Below are 9273 nucleotides of genomic sequence, written 5' to 3' on the forward strand. Positions count from 1 at the left end.
TAGTTTGCAGCACCCGGAGATTAAGTCTCGTTACTGAATCGCATTTTCCTACTACGGGTCGGGGGAGCTCGAACTTTCACAATGACAGAATTTAAAGGGAGGGAAAGAGAGAGAGAGACAGGGAGATTAAAGATACTTTTTTGAAATCGTTAACGTTCGCTTGGCGAGTCCCGAAGCGAATGGAAGGTGGTAAACTTTAAATTGAACCGTCAAAAAGGGGCACATCGACACAATAGCTTCCCAGTCCCGTGTGTTACGTCGTATATTTCTGTAAGATTAATTTTTCGATGACAAACGGGCAGATCATTATCGCAATAACGGGGAAATTTGTTATACAATATATGCGCATCGATCTGGCGATGGGGCATTGATAACGGAGCAGAGCGGAGTTAATTTCGTATCTATCGAGATAACGTGTTATAAATTTTTAGAGCGAGATCGCCAGTGGCAAATGTTAAGCTTGTGTCTTTTACGGAAAAGATCCGAGTTGATTGGCTACACATTTCCCGGGAACGAGGAACTTGGATCAAGTTGTAGCATCGTGAACACAAGGCTTCGGAGGAACGTTTTGTTGTCTGCGCGAGATGATGGCTACCCCCTCGCACAGATCGTGGAGAGTCAATTTCCTTGAGATACGCAGTAACGTGGTCTCTAACGAGGCAACATCGAGAGAATCTCGTTTTCGGGCCGTCGCTCGATATGCGGTCGGTATCGTAAAAAATGTATGGAGACCGCCGTTCTCTTCCCGTTCGAAACGTTCGCAGTTTCCCCAGATAGAGTCAGCAATCCCCGTCGATTCGCATCAACGTTGATTCGCGCGGGCCCGGGTGGTCGTTTAAAAAAATGATGTTACTCGGCTGCGCGGGAAAAAAAGGAAAGAGAATAGGGGAAGAGGGGAAAGCCGAAACTATATTTACGAGGACTGTGAGAGCGTTTAGCTTTAATGCGATTAGGACGAAACATTCAGGGCTCGTGTTCTCGTATACGCGGGCTCCGCTCGTAAGCCTTCCTTCGTCCTGGGACGCTTGGCGCTCTGAAAAATTCATTCCACCCCGAAGCGAGAAGCTCGGGCGAGAGACAAAGAGGGAGAGCGGCTTGAATGAAAATCCTGTTAACGTGCTTCCCGAATGCGGTCCACTGACCTAGCGAGCTGCATCACGGGCCTTCTTGCTTTCGGCGGCCGTCGAAACGGGTCGCCCGTCTTGGCTCACTAAGTCTCCAAGTTCCGACGCGGAATGCGCAATCGATCGTCGTAGTTTAACTCGGCGACCGACTCTACTTCTTTGATTATGCGAAGAGTTTTACTACGGACTTGCTGAGGAGCAGAGAAAACGAAAGGGGGAGAGATAGATGGACAAAGAGAGAAAGAGGGAGGGGAGGGCAAGTCAGTGCATTCTGGCCTTCGGCTTTATTGGAATTTTAAGACAGATGTTCGGATCTCTCCAACATCGCGAAGGCGCGTAGAGATATAATCTGCAAATTTCATCTCTCCTCGTTGCACCTCTGTAAATGTAATTATTCAATTGTGATTAATCCCTCCAAAATATTTAAATATACGATATATATTTTTTCGTTAGTGAGAATCTTTGTAATTACTTATATTACAAGATTCACTTTGAATGTAGTAGATGTCCATGAATGTGATTCGCGTGTTGCGCAATCGATAAGTCGCGTCGTCTGAATGTCGGATTAATTTTTAAAAGTAATTCTCAATCGAGAAAGGATAAAAATTGTAATGGAACGTATAAGTCGCGTCTCTTTGTTTCTTTGTCATTTGAACATTAAGGAACGGGGCTGGGGAAGGGAATTAAATCCGATCCAATTTACAACTTTGATTACCGACATTAGGTGTTCATCTCTAACCATTTCTCTACCTTATTCCTGCCTCTCTCCGTCTCTTTCTCTGCCATTCAAATCGCGCGATTAAGCTTAAATCGTGAGCAAGTATCCACAATACATCTGCGCCGCTCGGGCTACGGCTAAGACCCTTTCCATCAGCCCATTTCCATTTACATTTGTTTCGTACAGAAATCCCAAGACTTCGCCTCGTCACGGTTATAAACCGCGGTCTCGAAGTATAATCGCCGCAGATAAAATCTCAACTCCTCTGTACAAAAAACTAGAGAGGCTAGACTCCCCGGGCGTGGTGCACAGCGACGAAGATAACGTCGGAAATATGAGATCCGGGAACTTCCAAGGCGCACGGGTAATTGTATACGAGCCTACAGTAATTATACATGAACCTTCGGTCTGACGGCGCAGCTCGTGTAACGCACACGTGACTTCCCGAGCGTTATTTTTAACACCTATCGTCCCACCCCGCACGCTGTTCGCGCCTTTAATCGCACCCGGCGCCTATTCGTTTATTCATCTGTCCGACATATAGAGATAATTCGAGAATTCGAGAAGATTCCGAGAAGACCACCCCTCGAGCGTGGCTTGAAATATTCGATCCGAAAGTATTTTGCTTATACCCTCTAACTCTCTCTCATTCTCTCTCTCTCTCTCTTCCTCGCTCGGTTAGCCAAGATTCCTCGGTGGCACTTCGCCTGACTCGTTAGTCATGGTAGTTAGTCATGCTACGTGCATCTCGTCTCGAGAACGACCAAGAGGAAGACGAGTGCAGCGGAGTGAAAGAGGCGGTTCGTTCCGAGAGGGGTTGGTGGGACCGTAGCCACCCTAAGAGGGATAGAGGCCTCACGAGCGCTCTTTCTCGTTCTTCCTCCACTTCCTCTTCTCAGCGGCGTGTGCCCCCCGATCCCCCCTCGAAACCACACTTCGGAGACTTCGATGCGTTTGAGGCGTGCCGCGGCTGCACAGCGGCTATTTTTGTATGTACCTATGTACACGCACCGGCATAAATGCTGTCCCCTATCCTTGTGAGGTGCACGCACACAACTAGAGTCCCTGTAGTTGTGTGCGTGCACCTCACAGGGATAGGGACAGCATTTATGCCGGTGCGTGTACATACAGCCCGTGTAACATGTCGGACGTACAGCCGGCATCAGAACGGTCGAGGAGCATGCCTTCTTCCCTTCGTTCCGTAGGCAATATCTCTCTCGAGTTTATTCCCCGGTAAATTAAAGAAGGGTAACAGGTGTATCGGCTTGTTAGGATATTAACAGAACGCTCCTGCGCCCTGGCCGATAAATCACCGCGCGCAGTACGCATTCAACGTTGTAACGACCTTATTATTATCACCTTCCGTGATTTATATAGAAGTGAGCCTGCGGAAAAGTTGCCCGCTAAGTAAAAAAAGCGCCCGAACCGTTCCGACGCCGATAAATCACGACGTACCCTCACGCGCGTGAACGTCCGTACGCGAGTGCCCGTTTTACTTGTTCCCCCACGTATGTGTATGTACGCGCGCACGTCCGTGCGTGCGTGCGTGCGTGCGTGTGTGTGTGTGTGTGTGTGTCTCACGACACCGGTTTCATAACGGCAATACGATCGTTCCCGAAATATTCCCGGCGACTCGAACTCGCGGAACTCGGGTCGCTCGAGGCCAGGAATAAAGGCGATTAGGCGAGCCGCAGCAATAAAGATAAGCCGACGGAGGATAGCTCGCGAGGACAACGCTCCCCTGGCGTTATGAGACTGGCACGTGATTCGCGTCGCTTGTATGTGTCGTCCTTACTCCTGTCTTCGCCCTCGTCCGAACGTCCCCCTGTGTTCTCCGGCTGCTTTGTGTCCTTTCAAGCTTGACAAAAAAAAAAGGAAGAAGACCAAAGTACCGTTCTCTCTTGTCGCGCGGATGTAATGCAATGTACCTTTTCGCCACTTTGCTTCGTGCACCCTCGTATCTCCGTAGCAAATTCAAACGACCTGCGTTCTCGGCGGAACGTTGATCGAAGAAACGAAGAAAATCGGGGGAAAAGAAAAGTCCCGTGAGCCTCTTCATAATTTATTTTGTGTCGGGAAATTTGGAGCTTGAGAATAACTCGATACAAAGTCTCGGGCAGGCGCGCGCTTGCTCTTTTTGTAAATAACACGATAATTTTAGTATTATTTTAATAGAGAAAAAATCGGTTTTTTTGACGTTGGATTCAAATGGATTAAACGATACGTTTGTCGCTATTTTACTTTTTGTATTGTTAATATATACGTATATATTTATATTGAAATTATAACGTTTTGTTATATTGGAATTTTAACGTTTTTACACATTCACTTTTGTACTTTTATCTCTTTCAAGCGAATTTTGAAATTAAAAATTCCATTTGTAGCATTGCATAATGACAAATTTATTCAAGCTCCAATTGAACGCGAACGTGTTATTTCATTTATCGCCGAGTTTCTAATTGGAGCGAACGAACGTTTTTATGCAATTTATTCTATTTGCGTTTGAATTCTTTAATGTTGTTTGCCGACGCGTAACGAGAAGCATGGTCCACTTTGGGAAAAGGTTCTTTGCTCAGCTAAAACCCTAGTAGCACAATATATTGGCGCAATATTGGGAAATAATGCAAATCTAGTATTCCCAATACTGGTCCAATATTGTAAGATGGATGCCTTCTCTTATTTAGCCAATATGTCTAACAATATTGGTCTAATATCGTATCAATATTAGACCAACATTGTTGTTACATTGTTAAATATTGGCCAGTGCACTTTTAATATAAATCTAATATTATATAATTATTATCGCGTAATATTTGCATTTATTCCATGGCCAATATTGGCTTTACATTGGACAATATCGGCCAATGCATTTCTAATATAACCAACATTGGATTAATATTTAGCCAGTGTTTAGCCAATGCACTGTGCTACTAGGGGAAGATTCTCGTTTACCGCTAGGTGTACATTTGGAGAAAATGAATATTTTCGACAATCCTGATTACGCGAGAAGCATGTAATTGTGTTAATGAACCTGTTGGACGCACGATAGACGTTGGGTTTTAATGAGCGACGGTACATACATTGTACATTGCATGTGTTTCACCGCACTCTTTAGTAACGTAGTCATATTTAGACCCACCCTCCCGATAAAGAGATCGACTCTCGTGTAGCTACCAAGAAGATATCGATTCATAGTTCTTGTAATCTAGTCTAGACACTTTGGACTTCTACGTTTCATGCTTCGCACTTGAAATTCTTCTGACCTTTCAAGATGAACTACGGACTTATATTTACGAAGATGTACGCGCGTATACGGGATGTCCCTAAATCTGCGTCTATGTCCCACGCGACGAGATTCTTTGACTGATTTAAAATTTTCGATATTTTCCTTAACAAAAATATCACGGAGTATTAACAGTCTCTGTATTGTATCGCGGACGATTAAAAATTGAAACGTTTCCTCGAGCGAAACTTCACAGTCGCTAGTACGTGTTAAAATTTCGCGCTCCAATAAATTTCAAGTGAACTTTACTTAAACGGAACTCTAATTAAAAGTTATGTTATCGCGAGGTGTTTAATATTGAACGATGAAAAATTATAGGCGCGAATGGTGTTTAATACAATTTTCATTGGGAAAAAATCGACGCGGGATTAATCAAGAAATCTCGGTGGAGCACGAACGCAAAATTGGGAACAATTTCCCCGTGTGTACAACATATACAAATCTACGTATATTGTATATATATGCATGCACACGTGTACTCTCAGATATTCGTGTCTGAACGACTTTTGCGTGGACACGAAATACTAAAGTAATATTTTAAGTAATTACGTATACAAAATTTCGTACATTGCTAAGAAAAAATGTTCAAAACGTTTAATAAAATTATATTCAGTAAAAAAAAATCGTGCCAATTGTTTATACATGTGCAACGAAGGCTTATAGTTTCAAATTGTGATTCAGTATTGTACTGATGCGATATCGCTTCTTCTGTTATTTAGATATACTTTTATAGCTGCCCTTTCCCTATCATAGTTTATAGTTTTCTTGCACAATTCCTTATGGTCTGTGTATTAGTCAAAATATATGTAACTTCCTCCTTTCGTTTAACTCCATGCAAGATTGAGCAACTGTTGCATCTATATATATGTATTAGATGTGCCGACATAATGGACACAAGAGGGTGAGTTATTTTTCATAATAAATAAATGCGAAGATTTCCAAGTCTTATCTTATACTTTTTATCTCCGGCGAGACATTTTATTCTCCGCTTCAAGAAAGCATATTTTCTATCTGGAACGTACAAAGTAAACATAAGAATCAAGGGAAAGAGGAAATTTTGCTCTACTAGATAAATAAAGATGTATGGCTATACCGTATGGTACAAATAGATTTATTTAGGGATATAAAATCCTATTTAAAAATACCACGCTCCGCGGACCATAAATTTCAGCAGCTCTACTCCCGTAGGAATGCGCAAGAAGTCTCTGAAGTATGAGCTTAGTTCTGTCTCTTGATGTAAGTACCAGATGGTCTTTAATAACCCATCAAAATGTATGGCGATGTAAGTGTAAAAAATAACGATTGACGACTGAACATTATTTTAGACGTCGCATTTGATGAATAAATGAGATTGTTATCTGAGAATGCTGCTTATTATCGTGTTCACCGAAATTAAACTTTCTTACAATTATAAAATGGTCATTTCTAAATCAATTTGTAATTTTATAGCATATAAAATAGATAAAACAGACATTTTTAGTTTCTCGTATGTATAAAATTAATCATAATTAGCTTAATAAATAGAAGCAAATTATTTTTAAATTATAAATTAATACTTGTCTAACAATAAATTATACGAATATTTACTAATTATAAATTTATTTTACAAATTTATTAACTCTTAAAATATCTCTGCTTCCTTTAGAGAGTAAGAAAGTAAGTTAGAAAATCTTAAATTTTTCTCGGTCAAGCGAGTATAAAATAAAAATGAAAAAATATATTATAAAAATTTCAATTTTATTACATTAAAATTATAATATTCAACTATTGTAAATTGAGCCATTTATATGCATATTTCGTTCTTACAATGTGATATTTTGAATTTATACAGATTTGTTATTATATAAAAATCTATTATTTTCTCGGGTAGAAACTTTACATGTATTATTATATATAAGTATAATGCATTTAACTTTCATAGAAGTTACATAAATTAACAAATATTCAGACAAATTTTATATCTACTTATTCACATTTTTGTATCGGATAGAAATGTCACAGATAAAGTTCAAAGTCTACTCTAGCAGCATTATAAAATTGATTCTGCTGTCCGGTTCTTCTGACCCAGGCACCCTTTTTGAAATATCCCTCTTTCGCCCACGCATGCATTTGCTGACTAGTATGAGGCCCATTTACTTCTGCATTCTCATCTTGCGACCATTTCAGATCCCATGTTACGTTTTCTTCTAGCGATGTAGTTTCTTCCGCTTCGGTTGCTTCCGCAGTCTTTCCTGTATGGTATGCATATGCGCATTATGTATATGTATCCACGATACAAAACAATTTCTATATGAGAAAGGAAAGCAGCAATAATAACGCGTGAAAACGTTAGTCATTAACAAGTTGTGTTACACACCACTATCGGCGTCACCCAATTTTGCCTTCTCCTTTTTATCAAAATCATCAGAATACATATCTAGTTCCGCTTCTTGTTTCGAAGGGTGTGCATGTTTGTCTGCTTGTTCAATCTACGAAACATAATTTTTTAAAAATGAAGATAACAATATATGCCGCGTATAAATATTATATAGTTTTTTACCTTCTTTTTAATTTGTTCGTAACTTTCTTGATATATGTCCATATTACCGGTGCGTGTTAATAATTCATTTGCTAGTTCTGTTAATTTTGTTATGTTAACAGAATTTGGATCTTCCTCCTCTACATGCGTTTTAGGCTCCTTTTTCTTTTTCCATCTTTCAGCTGTAGTCAATTTCCTTTTCCCTTTACCTGGATTGGAACATCCTGCATTTACTCGCGATAGTTTGAAGACTCTATTTAGTATTAGATGCTCTATTTAGTAATTATGTTTACCAAGTCTGCACAACGTCTTTGAAACGGTTTCACCTGGTTTAAGATACTCTAAAATTTGTTTATATAGTGGAATAGGATCAAACAAAATGTCTCCTTCATCGTCACTGTCGCTGTCTCCCAAACCAGTATTTTCGCTCGACTTGGTACTCTTTTGCGCATTAGTGGAATCGGGTTTGACCTACATATAAAAAATGCACGTGGTAATATTTTCTCAACATTCAGAAACCATTACACAATTTAAGAAAATATTTTGTTTTAAAAGTTTGGAGGATAATCTAATTCTTAGGAGTGTGAACTTTCTATTGTACAAAGGAAGAGTTGTACATTTTTACACGCGCGGATCGGTTAATCCTCAGGCATTGATTTTACGTTACATTCATTAATTTCACTGACCTGGACCCAATCAATATTGTCCAACCAGTTGTCCCTTATCTGCTTCTCTTTCTTCCAAAGGTAATGACCTTCTTTATCAAAATGTCCTTCCTCCAGCTCTTCTTTCATATTAAATGCTGTAAAACCCACGTTTGCTTCTGGCGCCGAGGGTCCATCTTCCGTACCTGTTATGCAAATATAATTAAGCTATTCCATAGTTGTACAAAATAATGTACAAAATAAGTACTGACAATTAAAATGCTAACGGTAAACATATTGATTTATTCACAATAACGTCGCGCATCCAAACCCAAATATACCTTCGAATTCATCCTCATTCATGATGTTATAAGTATCCTCATTTACTTCGTCGTCATCCTCGTCGGAGTCCAGCGAGTTCTTAAGCGGTTGCTTACCGAGCACACCTTCCATATTATCGAACTTGCGTTTCGACATGATTTCTGTATGCAAGTGTCCTTTTTCACCAAAGACAGTAGTCTGCCTTAAAAGGTTACGTCATTAGAAATTTTATTTGTATCACAAATTCAATAATTATCACGTATTCTAAGACGGTAAGATATAAGATATATTCTGGTTATACGTTCTAAGATACAACAATTTTTTCATATTCGAAAATACAAAGATGTTTTTGAAATATAATAGTTGGATATCACATACGTGTGAAGGAAGCGGTGTAGCGACGTTTCTCGCTGTAGAAAATTCCTGTGTACGAATTCCAATCGGTGCCCGAGGTTAAAGAGGTTAGTTCCACAGCCAGGTTAAACCTGCTCGCGGCGTAGTTTCCAACCGTTCGTTCCAAGTACTTCGCGCACCTAAAGCTCACTCACAAATGTTTCTCCTGTTTTCAATCGCGACTCGCGTTTAGATGCTAATCGTGAGTAAAAAGCTCCAAAACTGTGCCGCTCGACGCGACAATCGGGAAGGGATAACATGGTGTGCTCAGT

General features: G+C 40.3%; 1 protein-coding gene across 2 annotated transcripts; it reads right to left on the bottom strand.

Moving 5' to 3' along the window:
- Window positions 1–6843: 6843 nt before the first annotated feature.
- On the bottom strand, window positions 6844–9267 carry LOC105562104 (CD2 antigen cytoplasmic tail-binding protein 2 homolog). Of its 2 annotated transcripts, none has more exons than XM_012012645.1 (7): window positions 8987–9267; window positions 8629–8806; window positions 8330–8493; window positions 7937–8114; window positions 7665–7852; window positions 7482–7593; window positions 6844–7356 (listed from the first exon to the last, which is right to left on the bottom strand). In XM_012012645.1, exons 2-7 carry the CDS (start codon window positions 8762–8764, stop codon window positions 7121–7123), a joined length of 1014 nt encoding a protein of 337 aa, XP_011868035.1. In that variant the 5' UTR covers window positions 8765–8806; window positions 8987–9267; the 3' UTR covers window positions 6844–7120. The 2 variants fall into 2 exon arrangements, with proteins under 2 accessions (XP_011868035.1, XP_011868036.1); XM_012012646.1 differs by having other exon boundaries at window positions 8629–8810.
- Between the last annotated feature and the right edge of the window lie 6 nt (window positions 9268–9273).

This window comes from Vollenhovia emeryi, unplaced genomic scaffold, assembly GCF_000949405.1.
Source record: "Vollenhovia emeryi isolate VEMERY1.0 unplaced genomic scaffold, V.emery_V1.0 DF939195.1, whole genome shotgun sequence".
NCBI classification, from domain to species: Eukaryota; Metazoa; Arthropoda; class Insecta; order Hymenoptera; family Formicidae; genus Vollenhovia; species Vollenhovia emeryi.

Excerpts from the sequence above, each read along its gene's own strand:
- LOC105562104 (XM_012012645.1), bottom strand. The coding sequence starts at position 8,764 with ATGTCGAAACGCAAGTTCGATAATATGGAAGGTGTGCTCGGTAAGCAA. Across the intron at positions 8,494-8,628 it reads GAATGAGGATGAATTCGAAG|GTACGGAAGATGGACCCTCG; the intron begins GTATATTTGGGT and ends TTTGCATAACAG. Across the intron at positions 7,357-7,481 it reads ATTGGGTGACGCCGATAGTG|GAAAGACTGCGGAAGCAACC; the intron begins GTGTGTAACACA and ends CATACCATACAG.